Source organism: Podarcis raffonei, chromosome 15, assembly GCF_027172205.1.
Source record: "Podarcis raffonei isolate rPodRaf1 chromosome 15, rPodRaf1.pri, whole genome shotgun sequence".
Lineage (NCBI taxonomy): Eukaryota > Metazoa > Chordata > Lepidosauria > Squamata > Lacertidae > Podarcis > Podarcis raffonei.
In genome coordinates this window covers 9,565,608-9,583,880 of record NC_070616.1, presented here as the reverse complement: position 1 = coordinate 9,583,880, position 18,273 = coordinate 9,565,608, and the positions used below count along the sequence as shown (strand labels likewise).

Sequence of the window (18,273 nt, the reverse complement as noted above, 5' to 3'; positions counted from 1 at the left end):
ACAAATATATTTATATAGAGAAAGATGTACATATATTTTACCTCTCAGAGCATGCTTCCTGGCAGTGAGAAATAGTCATTTTTCTCAAGTCATAAAACACAGCACCTTTCAGAGTCCTCTGCCTGGAATCATCACCGAAGCATCCAATGTAAGTGCCTTGAGTAGATGAAAATAGCACAGTGTTTGAAATAATATTGTAGACTGGAACATTTGATTGCAAATGCAAGGGTTTCCCCCACCCTCACTGCCAGATATGTATATCCTGTCCCAGCTCCTGTGATCTTAGTTCCCTGAGAAGATGGAATGACTTTTAAACCACTCTATGGTGCTGGAATCTAGTCCACCGCTCTGTTTTCACAGATGTTGACCAGATGCCCAAATGGGACACCTACAAACAGAACCTGAGTATGACCGGGACCTGTGAATCCCACTAACTAGGATTCAAGGGCATATGGCGTTCTGACAGTGGTGGTAGAACATAGCAGTCATGGCTACTGGCCATTTAATTGGACTAATTCAGCGGTTCTCAACCTGTGGGTCCCCAGATGTTGTTGGACTACAACTCCCATCATCCCCAAGCTCTGGCCTTACTAGCTAGGGGTGATGGGAGTTGTAGTCCAACAACATCTGGGAACCCACAGGTTGGGAAAGGCTGGTCTAATCCCTTCTAAAATTGGTCTAATCCCCTTTAAATGCCATCTAAGTTGGTGGCCATCATCACATCTTGTTGTTGCTAATTACATAGTGCTTTGTGAAGTCTTTTTGTCTGTGCTGAATTGGATGTCCACTAGCATTATGAGAGAGGGGGAAAGAACTCTTCAATCCACTTTCTCCACATCGTGCCTAATTTTTATGCACCTTTGTCTCCTCTTGCTCATCTTTGTCTTTAAACTTTTTTAAAGGGGTGGTGGTGCTGGAGCCATGAAGCTAAGAGTAATTGAAGGGTTGGGTTGAGGAGTAGTAACTTTTGTCCTGTTCAGACAACATATTCCTGATGACTGAATGTGTTATTTGGGATGGTGTAAACCATTCTTTTTTTTTGCTCCCTAGCCAAATGTGCTCATTCACATTCTAAGCAGGATCCACTCACTAAGAAATAACACAAAGATAGGCTCTCTCCTCATGGTTGGGGGACCAGATTTGCACAGGTGTCCCAAGTATACAATTTAGTCAATATATTGAATGATGGTGTTCCACAGATTGATTCAGAATAAGCAGATAATTGTATGGTTCCAGGTTTGTGCGCACACATGCGCGAACATGCACGCACACACACATTATATATATACGAGGAAAAAGCAGAACTCTGGAAATAAGATGTTGAGACAAGGAGCAATTTGCAAATGTGCAATTAGGAAGTTCGTACAGCGCGAACAGACGCCCACAATAACCCAGTTAGAAGGTGCAGGCAAGAGGAAGCTATAGACAGCTTCTCTATGTTTCTTTGGGTTGTGTTTCACAGGACTATTTTTTCCCCTTTGCAGATAAACTGAGCCTCCCCCAGTATCCGCCTCAAGGAGCTACAATTCCCAGAGTTCTCTGGGATGAGGGATTGCAGCCCTGTAAAGGAAACAAAGGTCACCTGACAACTTTCAGCACCTTTAACAAGCTACGCTTCCTAGAATGATCTCAGGGGGAGCCATGACTGTTCCAAGTGGTACGATACTGCTTTAAATGTATACTGCTGTTGGGGCCTGAGACTGTGGAGAAAAGGCACCAACTTGCATCAAAGATTGAGGGGTCCTGGTCATGTATGCGATTTCACACCTGTTACACAGGCCGGGCATGCTGTGTAATGTCATACACGTGTCACACGATGTTACATGTTGTTTTGGGAGGAGCCAGGGGACAGAGTCATAAGCACAGGGCACAGCGGCTCCTTCTCCTCTCTCTCTCGGCAGCCTTTAATGACAGGAAGAGGAGGAGCCTGCCACGGAAGCCACACTCAGCTCTGTGCTTGGGCTCCTCCGCCCCCTGATGGTAGGAAACATTGTGGGGGTCTGCCCCCAAAAAAACATTATTGGAGGGTCAAAAACGCTCAGCCCCACTGGATTTGACACCTCTGCAGCAGTCTCATCTGATACGAAGAGAGGCTAGTCCATTAGGGTGAATGAGGCATTGCCCACCAATCTCAGTCTGCCCTCAGCCATCCCACACCTGCCTGGCAATTTTAATAGCAACCAGTCGCAAGGTGGCACTGCTTGGCGATTGACCATGCTGGCTAGGGCTGATGGGAGTTGGAGTTCTAGCAGGGCAAAAGGATCACCACCAATGATTTAGATCAGGCATAGGCAAACTCGGCCCTCCAGATGTTTTGGGACTACAACTCCCATCACCCCTAGCTAATAGGACAAGTGGTCAGGGATGATGGGAATTGTAGTCTCAAAACATCTGGAGGGCCGAATTTGCCTATGCCTGATTTAGATAATGCATTTCTCAATTTCCACTTCTCTATTATTCACTGGTGGTTAGTCAGTTACTTCACTCACTAACCTCTGCTTGTCCTAAGCCAATCTCCACCTTCCTACCTTCTTACTTGCAAACATGACAAGGGGTAGCACTGCCTTCCAGCTTCCTCTTCCTCAATCCCAGTGTTGCCTTCATAGAACTCAGCAGGGAGGAGGCTGGGGGCAAAACTGGAGTTAGAGGTCTCTGCCTGTCATTGGCTTTTGCTTCACCTCTTATTAGTGGCATAGCAAAGGTTGCCAGTGGCTGGGGCCATGCGGAGGCGGGGTTGGAGGGAAAGAAACAGACAGAGTACACATGCACATTCAACTGCCTAACATTGTCTGTGTTAATCAGGGGATCGCAGCCGCAGAAATAAGAGCCATTCAGCTGTCTGGAGAGGTCACTTGCTGGTTTGCATGGAGAAACCATTTTCAATAGAGCCCAGCAACAGAAGCACACAGCTGTACTAAGGCAGCACCAGGTGTGGAAATTTTGTACCCCCTAACAACCACCCTTCTATCTCCTATTTGGGTGCCCTGACTTTTGCCCCACCAGTCCAAATGAGCATCAGCCACCACTGACATCTTTAGAAAGCCACTTACCTTTGCTTTCAGATGTGTGTTTCAGCCTCTTCATTCCCACAGACTGCATTGGTTCTTGCTCGTTTACAAACCGGAGAAACCATCTCCTTCGTAATTGCCTCAGTTCAGAGTTTCTAGACATCAGCCACCGCGGCCCATACTTCTGGTCCGGTGTTGGTCCATGGAATGTATCCATGTTCACTAGAAGTTTAGGAGTCAAATGAGTGTTTTGCACAGGTCTTGTATCTGCGCTCCCAGCACCTACCAAAGAGTCCACAACTGGCAGGGCCTGGTTCCCAGAGGCCCCACGGAAACCTTGCTGGAGGACAAAGCGGGATCGCTGCAGTAGCAAGAGGCTACCAGCCATCAGATAAGCTGCAGTGAGGAAGAAAAGCAGAAACTGGGTCCTCCGAAGAAACTTCTGTGGTCTGAAAAAAGGTTTGGCCATACCCTTGCTGTGAACCTGGGCTCCTCACGCCTTTAGCACACTGCTAGGCTTCTCATTCATTCCTCCCACAGGTCCATCTCATTATCTTGGAACCTTTCCTCTCTCAAAAATGTTTTCTTCCACTATCACGGTTGGATGGAGATCCATATTCCTCTGTATTCAGGATGCTTTGGTGCTTTAAGGATCCTTGAACTATTGCTGGTGACCATCACAAGCAACACATCACATTTCACAGCCCTTGTTGCAGCGCTTCACATTTCAGAGTCCCCCAGATCTGCAATATTAAAGCAAAATCTGTTCAGTTCCAAAGCGCAGTGATTTGTTCTCATGGCGTGCGCCCTTCCTTTGAGTGAAACACTCCCCCATCTGTTGTTTATCATTCTACACTTTAAAGACAATAATCCCACAAGAATGGCTGATTGGGGGTTGCAAAGCAGCAGAACACAGATCTTCAGCTGCATCAACACACTGCTTCTCTTTTGCTTCAAATTAAAAGGGAGGTTCTAATTTGGAAAGTTTGGGGAATAGACAAAATGTACACTCCTAGAAACACACCTGGGACTCTTTAATTGCAGTTGCCAGGGATCAACCCAAGGCCCTGAAGCAGATGTTTTCAATGGGGTGCCCTCCAGGTGTTGAACTTCAACTCCTACCAGTCCCAGACAGCATGTCTAATGGCCAGGAATGAGGGGAACAGCTACTTCTCAAGGGCACCATATTGGCTATCCCTGCTGTAAACATGTGAAAGCATGTTCTCTACCATTGGCAAACTAGTCCAATTCCCTGTGCGTTGCAGGATGCAACAACAAACTGTGCTTAAATACGTCTAGCAAAGGAGAACCCACTGCCTTCTGAGGCTGTCAGCTCCACTGTCACTCAAGTTTTACCACTGGAGGCTTCTCCTAATACTTAGCCAAAATCTGCTTATCTGCTATTTCTATCCAAAGTTCTGAGGTCCTACATTGGTAAGGCCACAAAGGGTGTATGCTGGTAGTGGTTTGAGGCTGGACCAGGGAAGGCTTGGATCTGAAGGATGCAATGTCTTCCCGAGACCTCAGACATGCCTGCAAACCAGGCAGGGAAACATGCCAGCTCCAGAGCTGGCATAGTTCCATCCCATTAATTTCTCTCCCACTGGGAATAATGGGAAGAAACTATAAAAGTAAAAAAAAAAAAAAGGAGGGAGGAAGGCTCACTTCCACCCTGTTGGTGCAAGCAGATTGGAGGAGGCAGCTTAATCATCATTAATCCCCTCACACACACAAATGCGCATCCTCAGGGCTGCATCCTAAATCTCCCTTCCAAAATAGCTGGGAAGACAGCATTGAAGTGAATTAATGTAAATGGCAGACCAAGCACTACATGGTACCTTAGTGGTCATGTGCATGCATTTCTATTAGGGATGGCATGGAATTCCAGTAAAAATGCAAAAAGGAGTAGAAATTGAAGCAGTTTGTGTGCTCAGGAAGGGAAACCAGTCAAGCGAATATGATTACTATTCACTGGCAACGTTGCTTTGAAGTCTGCAAACAATGCATGATTACTGACTGTTTTTTACATTGTTTTGACATTTCCTTTACATTGAATTGTATGCAAGTTACATAAGTTGCGTGAGTAGCTACATTAAGTTGGGAGACTTAGCTTAAATAGTGGGCAGCAAAATTAATAACGTAGCATTTGGCAGAAACTGAACTCCAGTGAAACAGAAAACAGGACTGGTTGCGATGAATACAGGTAGGAATTGAAATCACGGGCTTCTTACACCCCCAATTTCTATGCATGCACATTGGAGGGAAGATGAACTTGCTGCTACCTGCAAGTTGCCTGATGTGTCAGGGATGAGTTCATTGACATTGTGGAGACGAGAGAAAACTGGACCCTGAAAAATGACAGTGCTAGCATCTTACTCTAGCAGGAGTTGAATATGTCTTTCTCAAATAGCAAGGGGGAAAGGGGGGAGGGGTCAAAATCTGGACAGTAATTTCCCGAAGACGGGAAATCAGGATGGCCTTTAATCAATGAAAACAGCTGGAGAATATGTAGACATAAAAGGTAAAGGTAAAGGTACCCCTGCCCGTACGGGCCAGTCTTGACAGACTCTAGGGTTGCGCGCCCATCTCACTTAAGAGGCCGGGGGCCAGCGCTGTCCGCAGACACTTCCGGGTCACGTGGCCAGCGTGACAAGCTGCATCTGGCGAGCCAGCGCAGCACACGGAACGCCGTTTACCTTCCCGCTAGTAAGCGGTCCCTATTTATCTACTTGCACCCGAGGGTGCTTTCGAACTGCTAGGTTGGCAGGCGCTGGGACCAAGCGACGGGAGCGCACCCCGCTGCGGGGATTCGAACCGCCGACCTTTCGATCGGCAAGTCCTAGGTGCTGAGGCTTTTACCCACAGCGCCACCCGCGTCCATGTAAACATAACAAGAACCTTTTAGAGCAGGGGGGGGGGAATCTGGAGGGCCAAGCGTTCCCCACATCTTATCTTTTACAGTGGTACCTCAGGTTAAGTACTTAATTTGTTCCAGAGGTCCGTACTTAACCTGAAACTGTTCTTAACCTGAAGCACCACTTTAGCTAATGGGGCCTCCTGCTTCTGCCGCGCCGCCACAGCACAATTTCTGTTCTCATCCTGAAGCAAAATTCTTAACCTGAAGCACTATTTCTGGGTTAGCGGAGTCTGTAACCTGAAGCGTATGTAATCTGAGGTATCTTTTTTAGGAGGGATTGTGTAATGTTTTGTCCTTAAGCCTAAGAGCAGCTCTGCTTGTTCAGTTGATGATGGAAAAGTGGGTGTTAAGACAAAAACATCACCACTTAAACCAGGGGTGGCTAATCCATTGCCCCCCTGATGTTGGTTATCTTTGATTCCCATCAGTCCTAGGCAGCATGGCCAATGGTCAGGGATGAGGGGACCTGCAATCCAACAACATCAGGAGGTCAGAGGTCAGCCCCTAAAGGAAAGTGGAATGCTTGCTAATCTAGGATACTGCTTGAGGTCTGAGCAAACAGCTCTCTGCATATATTTGAGCAGGTGGAAATTTTTTAACAGGCATCCACGCAGTGTAATTAGAAACACGCCGCCACCACCACCCCTCAAGCCTGAGGTTTGTCAGACATCTCTAGTCAGCACTAAGACCTCACTGGGCTCTTTGTTATCGTGAGTCACATAGTGGCAGGATTGTTCTTGAAAGAGAAAAACACTTTTTGTGCTCCTGGTAACCTTTAACCTCTTCTATAACAAACAAAAGCTGTCTCCTGGCCAAGCGTCTGCTCTGGTGTTTCCAAGGAGCACTGCTTGTGCAAAAGCAGAGCAAAGCAAAGAGAAAACCAGACCGTTCTTGTTTCATTTGCATGATGGTCATTTCCTTGGCTGGACAAGTTGCTTTGGAGACTGAGTTTTTTCAGTTGCTGTCCAGCCTTGACCACCCCAGCAATTGCTGTCTCTAAGTACTTTGCCTGAAGACATGGGGCAAGGGGGTCCTTGCTGCTGGAACCGTAGAGCTGTAGAGTTGGAAGGGACCCCAAGTGTCATCTAGTCCAACCCCCTGCAATGCAGAAGTGGAGTTTCCACTTCTCTTGGTGTGGGCTCATCCTCGACACATCAGGCAACTTGCAGGCAGCAGCAGCTGCTGCAAAGACCAAAATCTCCAATGAAGTAACAGACAGGTCTGCTTCACCAGCTGTTTTTGGACTACAGTTCCCAGTATCCCTGACCACTGGTCCTGCTAGCTAGGGATAATTGGAGTTGTAGTTCAAAAACAGATGGAGCCCCAAGTCTGGGAAACCCTGATATAATGCATCTTATAAAATAGATGTGGGGAACCACTGGCTCTCCAAACTACAACTCCTATCAGCCCAGAAAGCCTGACTGGTGGCCAGTGCTTTTTTATGATAATACTCACCGTTATGCACTACCGGCACCTCCCCGCCTGCCCCCCTCATGGGGAGTCATGGCATGAGCAAAGCCCTGCCTGGTCACTGCCAGTGCACTGCACTCTGCTGCTATCCATGTGCACCCTGGTCAACTCACTGGCAATGCGCACAATGGGCATGGTGGGATGGGCGCAGGAGCCACTGGAGGTGCCAAAACCATGAGTCAGTGCAGCAAGGTAATGGATGGGATGGAGGGGGGTCATCTGGCTTTAAGAAACTACAGTGGTACCTCGGGTTAAGAACTTAATTCGTTCTGGAGGTCTGTTCTTAACCTGAAACTGTTCTTAACCTGAGGTAGCACTTTAGCTAATGGGGCCTCTGCTACCGCTGCGCCGCTGGAGCACGATTTCTGTTCTCACCCTGAAGCAAAGTTCTTAACCCGAGGTACCATTTCTGGGTTAGTGGAGTCTGTAACCTGAAGCGTCTGTAACCTCAAGCATCTGTATCCCGAGGTACCACTGTACAAAATTTGAAGGGGCCCAAAGTGTCATCTAGTCCAACCCCCTGCAATGCGGCTGGGGAGGTTGGTGTCGTGGCCAATGACAAAACAGGCCCTTACTGTAACAACTGCATGGTGAGTACTGGCAACTTTTTTTTCAAGGAAAAAGGCACTGCCGATGGCCAGGGATGATGGGAGTTGCAGTTCAGCAACATCTGGAGGGTCAAGTCTTCCCCATACCTGCCTTACAACACCCTCGAAAGGGTGTAGGAATGCACTTCTGAATATGCTGGAACATTTTGTTGCAGATCCCCCTAGCAGAGGATCTATTGCACAGACCCAGAATATCTCCTAAAATGGTAATCCTTGTCATTAAAATAAATGAAAACCTTTAGGCTAATATATTAAAACATTATCAACAATTTATTTGGGAGAGAGGGGTGTAACAACCCTATGGACCCATTTAATTTTGCTTTTCTACTTTGTCAGCTCTCTTTGAGAACAAATGTATTCAAGCTTGGAAATAATTTCAGGACCTAACCAAAATAGATTTTGGCTTCCAGCCTGCCTTCTGGATATAGACATCCATTTTTCCCCTGCAGCTTTATTAGTGGAGGAAAGTCAGTATTAATATAATAACTTGTACATGCAGATCACTCAGCGTGAAGCCAAAGCAAACTGGGGAAAACATGCTCACATACAAATCCGAGTATTTTGTTTGTTTATCTAGATGCTTTGGCTTACCCTTTCTTCAGAAGGATGTGTAGCCATCACAACATGATAAAGCTATGATTGCTTAGCTGTGGCTCCTGCATTGCCGGGGTGTGATCCCTCCTACCATTACAATTCTATGATTCTATGATCATCACCATAATTGTGAAGGACCGTCAGGGACAGTCCCACGTCCCTCTGTACATCCCTCCATATGGATGCAGGATTAGAGCCCTGGCTAGCAGGTCTTCCTGGTGGATAAATGCTGAGAGGGAAGCTTGCAGCCAGAGAAGACCTGCCATTTCTCCTTCCTGCAGTGGGGCCTGATAAAACAGATGAGAAACTGCAGGGCAGAGACACAGCAGTTGGCAGTGAAGCTTCAGGGTTTCTTATACCTGAGGAGGAAGGGAAGCAAAGCAAAAAGGCATGGAGAGCCTGGCTGGAGTTCTAGCTGAGAGGAAGCCCAGAAGGTGTCAGGGAATGGGAAGGCCTCACCCTTCCTGACCCAATGGAGAGCCACTACCAGCCAGAGGAGACGGTGCTTGGCTTGATGGACAACTGCCAATGTTAAAATGATATCAGGTGGAAAGATAGGAAATTACAAGGGTGCAATAACCCTGAGTCAAATCAAGGTGCCTCGGGGTTTGTGTGTGTGTGTTTACATTTCTGAGGTGAAGCACTATAGGAACAAGGCACCCTTTTCAGAGAGGCGATGCTATATCACAAAAGTCTCAGATCCTAGGCCTATTGCCTAGGGCCCCCCAAAAAAGAGGTAGGAGAAAAACTGCTGCAGACATCCTTTGTTCTAAAAGTGAAAGCAAACTAACTACTGTGGTACCTCGTTTTATGAAGTTAATTCATTCTGGAGGTCCGTTCTTAAACCAAAGCCGTTCTTAAACCAAGGTGTGCTTTCCCTAATGAGGCCTCCTGCCGCCGGTGCTCTTCCACCGTTCGGCCTCCATTCATAGACCGAGATAAAGTTCACTAACTGGAACACTATTTCTGGTTTTGCGGAGTTGTTATACCAAATAGTTCATAAACGAGGCTGTTCTTAAACCGAGGTACCACTGTATAAGGGGAACACTCTGGAATAGCTTATGGGAAATGTGGGGAAGGCAGAGTTTGCTTTGAAGAAGAAGCCTAGCTTTTAAGAATTTACCTGGGCTTCCCAATCACAGTGCTTTGGGTGAGGACTGTTGAGTGAAATAATTTTTGTTTCATGCAATTGTTGCTCCATTGCAAATTCTGTCCCTCTGGAACAGGGTAGTTCCTTTTTCCTACCTCTCACCCTTTCCAATAATTTCCTGTTTATATTAAGCACCCAATCCTATTTCAAACAACAAGAAGAAAACAAAAGAATTAAAGACTCTCTATTTGTCTGTGCTTTGGCAGATTTCTGACCCAGGGGCACCTCTCTCATGTCAGCAGTTTTCATACTGCCTGCCCACCAAACAATGGGAGAGGCCAAGTGATCTGCCCTGGAAGGGTCAAGTCTATAGCCTTGTTGAAGAAAGCATTGCAGTTGTCACTCTGGAACCTGGCAGGCTCCATCCCTCAGAAGCTTCAACCATGCATGCAAATTGCATCCAGTTCTGACAGAAAATGGAAAAGTTTAGACTTTTTAAAAAATGTATAAAAATAAAAGTTCAAGGTGCCTGCACACTCACACAAAACCCTAAAAGCTATCTGCCAGTAATTTTGGCATGTTCCATCCATTCTGGAGGGGCTCCTGTGCCTGCAAATTTCACCCACTTCTGTCAAGAGGAAAACAAGGTAGATGTTTTTAGATTCCCCCTCATAGTGAACAGTGGGATACAGATATTTGTTTTTCGCTAAGGTGATTTTGGACCTGACTCATGAGTCAAGTTAGACAGATCACAGATTTGGAAGAAATCAGTCTGCTTCACAAAAGCTACGGCTACAGATCTGAACCAAATCTTGAGGGTGGTGTGTACTGCTGCTTTAACAGAAAAAACCCTCTACCTGAGACTGTGGAGATTTTCTGCTAGTTGGAATAAGATCAAGGGTAGCCAGAAGTTTGATCATAATCCACTAATAGATTTCTGGGGGATTTGTAGTAGATCATCAATATTTCCTGGCTCCCAATTGTCCAATAATAGGAATATCTAAAAACACAGGGTTGTATCCAATGTTCTTAGGCCTAATTTAATGTGGGTGACAAGGAGGGCACACGTTCGCACAAAGTGTCATCGTTATTGCCATGCTGCAAAGAGGTATTGTAGGGTACCTGAACATCATGAGGACATCTGAGAAAAAGACATGATTGTACTTAGGTGTTAGATATGCTAGTACATGACCATGTGTGTCCATGTACATTCCTGTAAACAATAATAAGAACATAAGAAGAGCCCTGCTGGATCAGACCAAAGGCCCACCTAGCACAGCATCCTGTTTTCACCATGGCCAACCAGAAACCCCAGTGGGAAGCCCACAAGCAGGACCTATGTGCAACAGCAATTCTCCCCACTTGTGATTCCCAGCAACTAGAACATAGAGCATAGCCGTTGTGCTAGTAACCACTGATAGCCTCATCCTCCATTCATTAGTCTACCACTCTTTTAATGCCATGAATTATTCTAATGCTCTTCTAATGCCATCAGTGTTGGTGGGCATTACTATATCTTGTGGGCATTACTAACCCTTTGTTCTCCTGATGGAAATACTTCACATAACCCTATCAGGGTTTCTCATCAAGTCTGTTTGGGTCTTCAAATCGACAGCAGCAAAGAGATGTCTTCCAACATTTCAGATACTACAAAAGTCCATGTGTGACTGTATGCATGCATTTATTAAAGTCTAATTATATATTTATCTTGCCTGTTCACAATGAAGGCACTTAAGGTGGATGATGTCAACATACGTTAAAAAGAGAGGAAGCGAGTGCAGTGTTATCACATAAGGAGCCGTTGCCTGATCCTGATGGCAAGCTGTGTGCAAGTTGATGCCTTGGTTCGCATTTCTATGGATGCACACTAGTCTACTGCCAAGCTGCATTCGCCTCCCGCTTAGAGATGGAACATGAAGATGGCAATGTTTACATCCCTTTGAGTCCATTTGTAGGCAGAACATCCACTTTGCACACAGAAGGTCTTGGGTCCAATTCATGGCATCTCCAGGAGAGACTCCCTATCCAAAACCTTGGGAAGTCACTGCCAGTCAATGTGGACAATACTGAGACAGATGGACCAATGGTCTAGCTCAGTATAAGGAAGCTTCCTGTGTATCTCAGTTAAACTATTGTAGCACTGGAGAAGGTACAGAAAGGGCAACCAAAGGAACTGTCCAAAAATAAATTGTACATTTCTTGCCCCACCCAATTTTTCCTGCAGCCTCAACCACCAATGGCAAAAGGGAATGTGGCCCTTGGACAAATAGAGAGGTTCTCCACCTCTGCCCTATTCCATTCCCCCAACCTAAATTCCTCGCCACTCCAGCGAAAAGTGTTATTAGACCTACATAGGAGAAAAAGACAAGAGTCTTGATTTTGGGTTGTTTCTTTCCCCTTTTCCAGGTCTAATAACAGAGTGGGAGAAAAGATCCCAGAGTAATATACTTTTCCTCACTGCACTGATCAAACTGGAGCCTCATGTGATGCCTTTAAAGTTGAAAGAAAAGACCAGAGTTCTCATCATGGATAGAATCGTAACATTGGAAGAGATCTTAGAGAACATGTAGTCAAACCCCTTTCCTCAGTGCAAGCTCCATAATGCAGGTTGCATCTATGACATCCCCGATAGGTTGCATCTATGACATCCCTGATAGGTTGCCATGCACCCAGTGAAGGGAAACCCACTACCCCTTGGGGCATTCTGTTCCAGGGTTGAGCTGAAAAAGAAAGCTACTTTGAAGAATTTCCTTTGACTATTCCCCACTATTTCTTTTCTCTGTAGCAGCTGTCATTTGCCCCCAACCATGTCTTGGAGCAAGGCTAAAGGTCTGGGACACTGCAGACAATGCAAAATATTGGCCAGGTTGCTGGTACAGTAGTTGCTGCTGCTTGGAGTGGTCTCCAAAGGAGTGGGGAGACTTCAGGTATTCAAAAAGAACCTGTGCTACTTCTGCCTTTGGTACTAGTGACCCCCTTCCCCTCACCCCCAACAAACTGTTAGAAAAATTTCTCCTCCACCTGGAGAAATTTGTGATATAGTGTCCTTCAGTTCCTCTGTCCACAGATCAGATGGAGAATATCAAGAGGCCAGCCGTGAATGGCTTATGTCTGTTCTGTTGTTCTTGTTCTGGGAAACTATACTTCTGTTTCAACTTTTAAATGCATGCTGAAAACTTTCCTGTTTCACTAGGGCTTATGCAGGCAATTAAAAACACAGCTTTCTGCAATGGTCTGCTTCAACTTTTTTAAAATGATTTTTACAGTACGGTTTTATGTCTTTTTTGTTGTAAACAGCTTTGATATTTTTTAATAAAATAGCAGTCTATAAATAAATAGCATTTTTCTAAAGTTTGCAATTTCCACAAATTATCGTCGTATTAATTAAGTTTGTTTGTTGCTTACTGCATGAAATGCCTCAATGTGACTTACAACTGTAAAAATATATTGATGCAAATGCTCAAAGAAATACCAGTAAGAATCAAACAATAACTTCTTAAAAGTTATTATCCTGCCATATTATAAGAAGGATAAATCCTACCCAAACCCATCGAGATTTTTCCCCCACATGATGTTTATCTACCAACATGCAAAAACAGTATGTGGATTACGTTAAAAAGAACCATTCAAAAGTAATGTAGAGAATATCCTAAGCACAGTGAAATCAAAATGATTTGTTGTTGTTTTAAGTAGTGTTTTATCCATGAGTAGGGATGGGGGATAAATTCAATTCAGTTTGCATTTTAAAGCCAAATCTATCAAATTTCCACCTTCTGAAACAGTATGAAAACCAAAACATAGCCATCCTTTGAGATTCACGCTTTTCTGAATGCTGTGATGCAGTTTTCCAACCTAATAATGTTCACAAAAACGCGTATCTTAGGGGGGAAGGATACTAGTAGAAATAGCATACATGAATTCATATTAAGGAAAACTGCTTGCCAAAATGTGTACATTAATCAAAACTGCACACCCAAAAAAGTGTGTGTTAGAAGAAATTCACACTATAATGCTAAAAAATAATAATAATCATGAGGATTTAAACAAGCAAAAAGATCACAAATTGCTGCAGAAATGTGGGGAACAGATTGGAAAAATGATAGAAGTGAAACTGAGGGATCCTTTTATCCCTTACAGATCAACAGTGTAGAGCATGGAATTGGAGAACCAGTGAAAGACACAAAAGTGAATCTGAACACACTGTTGCCAACATTCCGCATTAGCGCTGCTCAGATAGACTGCTCCTATGAAAGCTTGCATGTAAAAGTTGTTTGCCACTGCCCAGTGTCACATTACCAATAGGAACATGGGGAGCTGCCTTCTACCACGTCAGACCATTGGTCCACCTAGCTGTTTGTTGTCTGCACTGACTACCAGTGGCTCTCCAGAGTTTCAGGTAGAGCCTGCTGGATTAGATGAAAAGCCTGCTGTTATGTACTGAGGACTCTGAGTATATTTCACCTGTCTAGCCCAGCAACTTATTTCCCTCTGTGGTCAATCACATGCTTCTGGGAAGGCCTTGAACAGGGCATAAAGGAAAAGGACTCTCCTTTTTATTTGTTCCTCAGAATCTGGTGCTCTTAAGGTACACAGCCCCTGAATATGGGAGTTCTATTTTTAACTGTCAGGGTTAATCAGAACTGAGCTCTGTTAGGTGATGTAAACAGTTCGTCTAGTCCACCTTGAGGTCCATGGTGGTTTACCAAATGCTTTCTGGAAGCCCTCCTGTTCTGTTGCCTATTAGTTGCGAAGGCTATGCGGAATGTCTATATCCTGAAGTGATATGCCACTGAGTACCATTTGATGGTGGGTATCAGCACTGTTCTGAATTTGCTCCTTGTGGCATCCAGTGCTGAAGTTGGTAATTGTAGCTACCAACTTCCTCCCTGATCTCGGACAGGGTTTCACAAGCTTCTCAGTTCACTGACTCCTTTTATGAGCTTGTAAAGTGATAATTGACCACAGCCCAAATTCTTAGGAATGTAAATTGAATAAAGCCAAGAAATATCACCAGTCACCACCACCAGGAAGGAAAATAAGGAATGCTGTTGTATTTTGGAATCACCTTATTAAATACAGAAGTTCCTCTTGGGCAAGGGAGAGACGCTCTGTACATGCCCGTGCCTTTTATATCCTATTTCTAGTTCCTATGTTTTTCACACCATATCTCATAAGTTTCATTTCCACTCTGCGCCCCTTTCCAACCTCTTTCAGTACTTAGGTCTTTTATTCACACACACCTCTGAACAATCTTGTCAGCCTCCAAGAGGTCAGTACCAACCACTTTGAGAAACCCTGATCTAAGAACATAAATAAGAGCCTTCTGGATCAGGCCAATGGCCCATCTAGTCCAGCATCCTATTCTCACAGTGGCCAACCACATGTCTCTACTGGGAAGCCCACAAGCAAGACCCGGCTGCATGAACACTCTTGTCTTCTGTGGTTTCAAGCAACTAATATTCAGAAGCACACAGCCTTCCACTGTGGAGACACAGCATAGCCTTTATGGCTAGTAGATCTAGAGAACCTGTTTTGCTGCGCTCCAGAACAGGTGTTTCTTCCACTCTGCCCAATTCAAAGCAGATCTGGCCATTTCTGGTAACTGTTGTGCTAAGTCCTGGCCTGGGGGGATTGCAACTGCAGCAAGGCCCACAACAGACAACAAGGTGGCAAAGGGCAATCAGGCCTTAGTCATTTTGAGCAAGATGCTTGAAGCAGCAGTGCAGGAGAAATGGAAGGAACACTGGGGGTGAGGGAGAGTGCCTGGGTGTCCAAGGAGGTGGGAGAGGGCAGGAGATGGATCATGGTGCCTTCAGAGGCTGGAATGTTCATATGAGGATGTAGACAGCTGCAGGGAGAAAAAAGAAATAGGGCAACAAGTTCTTTTTCCAGCCAGATACTTAAGCCTTTTAAAAGCTAAATGTTCAAGGACCAGTCAAACCATCCTTCCCAGCAGGGAGAGCAGTACTAATGACAGGAGAGCACTTCGGCTCAGGTATGAAAACGAACCAGGGGTGTCCACTGTCTGCTCACTAAATCTGAGGTTAAACATCCGTTTGCTAGGCTCTTCTGGGAAAGCCAAAGTTTAATTGCAAAGATCATTTTGAGGAAGGAAACACAATCCTCTTTCAAGACCAATGTTGCTACTCAGGGGAAATAAGGATGTCTGAAATCGAGAGGGGGGAGCGAATTCCTTTGAGTTGAAGAAACTGGAGACTTAAAAACTGCTTCCTTCCTTCTTTAGCGGAATGAACTGAAATGATATGCCTGTTTTGGTGAACCTTGCCATCAACACTTTTTTTTCTAGGTCAGTGGCAAACTGCCAAATTATAGGGTAAAATGAAAACACTGTTATGAGAGAGAGAGATAGCCACAGAGGGGGGGAGTTGTGCTATGGCAAATGTATATATACAGTGCAAAAGGATTATGACTTCTGTCTTTATTTTATTTTTAAAGGAGGTTAAGGGAAGGGTGAGAAAGAGAAAATCTGATAAAACTTAAGATCTTGAAAAATCCAAGGGGAAGAAATCCTATTTGCAACCATGTTCCTCACTTTGATCTCCCAGAACTGTAGGTCAAGCTGCTTTCTTTGTCATCATTTCTGCAAACCAATATGGTTCTGGCATGACAGCCAGAAGTAAGTTTTTCTCTAAGGGGCAACGTGTGAGATGACGCTCTGCATAATGGTAGTTTCAGAAAGGCTTCTTCTTTCAGCAAGGAATAATATCATCCCAAATGTATGTTTCAAGAGGCCCTATGGCTGAGGGTTTGGGAGACACTACAGAGCTGCAATAGCAACCAAGCAAAAATGGAGATAGATGTTATTTATAAAGTGCTGCAAAAATGTATGTGCTTGCATTTGAGGTAGGGGGGTTTCAGAGAAACACTGGGCTCTACTTGTGCTCTTCAGAACACAGTCTCTCTTGCACACACACACATATATGATCTCCCTTTTCAAGTATACCAAATCCAGGCTTCACAGTGCCTCAGCCTCCTAGCACAATCTTCACAACACAATCCTGCTACACACACACACCACACACACACACCACATGCTTGAGATAGCACGGATCATTTTCATCAACCCCACAGATACCTGCCTCCGTAATGCATGCAATTGCTAATGGCTCAGGAACAACGGTGGAAGAAGAAAAAGAAAGAAAGAAAGTTGTTCTGTTCTTACTTAGGCAGTGATGGATGGACATTTGCAAATACTTTCCAACGTGCCAATAAGAAGGGAAGGAACACTCACCTCACATACATAGTTGCGCATGTAATCAGAACTCCAATTTGAGAGAGGCAAAGTCCTCTGCAAATCCAGGGAAATATTACCAGAAAACTGTATTGCAGCTCTATGAAGCAGATCAATCCGTCTCCCAGCGCCCTGCTCCGTTAATCCTCCTTCTACCACCCAGATTTCAGTATACAGAAGCTGTAATCCTCCTGCATCCTCCTTCTCGCAGCTCTGCTCGTCTCTAAGCTCAGCACTTGAATACCTCCAGCTGTTTATATCAGTAACTAACCGAGCCCTAAGAGAGCAGACCCACTTCGCACATGCTCACTGCGGACCGGGCTTCGCCACTGCACAAGCCGGAGCTCTCCAGGGTCCTAAGTGACTCACCCAGCCACTGTTCAGTACAGCAGCACAGGATGCAAAATATCACTTGTGTTGACTTTGGTACTCGGGGAAATAAGAGCGCTGCCTTGTCTGTTTTCATTGCAAGCTACAGGAAAGAGAAGGACACACACACGGTAGGAAATGGCATCCATATCAGCAGCTTGGATCTGTCTGATGGCATATAAAGGTTCCCCCCCTCCCCAAACATCCCCAGGAAGCTGTTAACATTTCTACCACTTATGACCGCAATTTCTCCACAATTGTTCTGCCTCTCTTCGTGGGTTTTTGCAAAGCTGCTGAAGATGACAGTTGCATAAGCAATGCCTTAATGCTATTACTATGCTGAATGTAAATCAAATCATATAAATCTGCATGAATTTTATTTGTTGTTGTTATTTTTTTTTTATCATTGTAATACAGCTTCATCTGGTTCAACAGCTACAGCCATATCTCGATTGGAATGAGTTGGCCACTATATTCCATACTTTGGTAACCTTCAGACTGGATTGCTGCAATGTGCTCTGTGAGGGGCTGCCCTTGGTCCAGGTCTTGAAGTTTGAGCTGGTGCTGAATGCTGCTGAGGAGGGCAGTGGCTGGCAGAATGTGACAACTCTGCTAAAAACTCTGCGATGACTGTCCATAGGCTACTGGGTTCAGGTTCAAAGGCTGGAATGACTTGGGCCCAGGATACCTTAAGGATCACCTGAACTCTTATATCCCAGCTTGATCATTTAGACCATCCAGAGGAGCACTGCTTGGTGTCCGCTGTGTTACCAAGGCCCCAAAGACCTCAACTAGAAGTCAAGCATTTAGTGTCACTGGTCCCACTGGTAACTGTGGAAAACCCTTCCAAACCTCCTCTTTGACATCCAGGTGTCTCTTGAAGATCTATTCTGCAGACATTTGTCGCAGTTTAACTTTTGATCAACTAGTCATCTTAATGATTATCTTCTTTTCAAAATGATTTG

At 45.0% G+C, this 18,273-nt stretch overlaps 1 protein-coding gene across 1 annotated transcript in view; it reads right to left on the bottom strand.

Annotated features, from left to right (window-relative positions):
• Positions 1-17,341, bottom strand: part of WSCD1 (WSC domain containing 1) — a 40,427-nt gene extending 23,086 nt beyond the window's left edge. The window contains exons 1-3 of the mRNA XM_053366662.1: positions 16,940-17,341; positions 3,051-3,751; positions 42-156 (exon numbers count right to left, since the gene is read on the bottom strand). Of these exons, the coding sequence (XP_053222637.1) occupies positions 42-156; positions 3,051-3,477 (542 nt within the window). The 5' untranslated portion in view covers positions 3,478-3,751; positions 16,940-17,341. The remainder of the gene's footprint in view (positions 1-41; positions 157-3,050; positions 3,752-16,939) is intronic.
• Between the last annotated feature and the right edge of the window lie 932 nt (positions 17,342-18,273).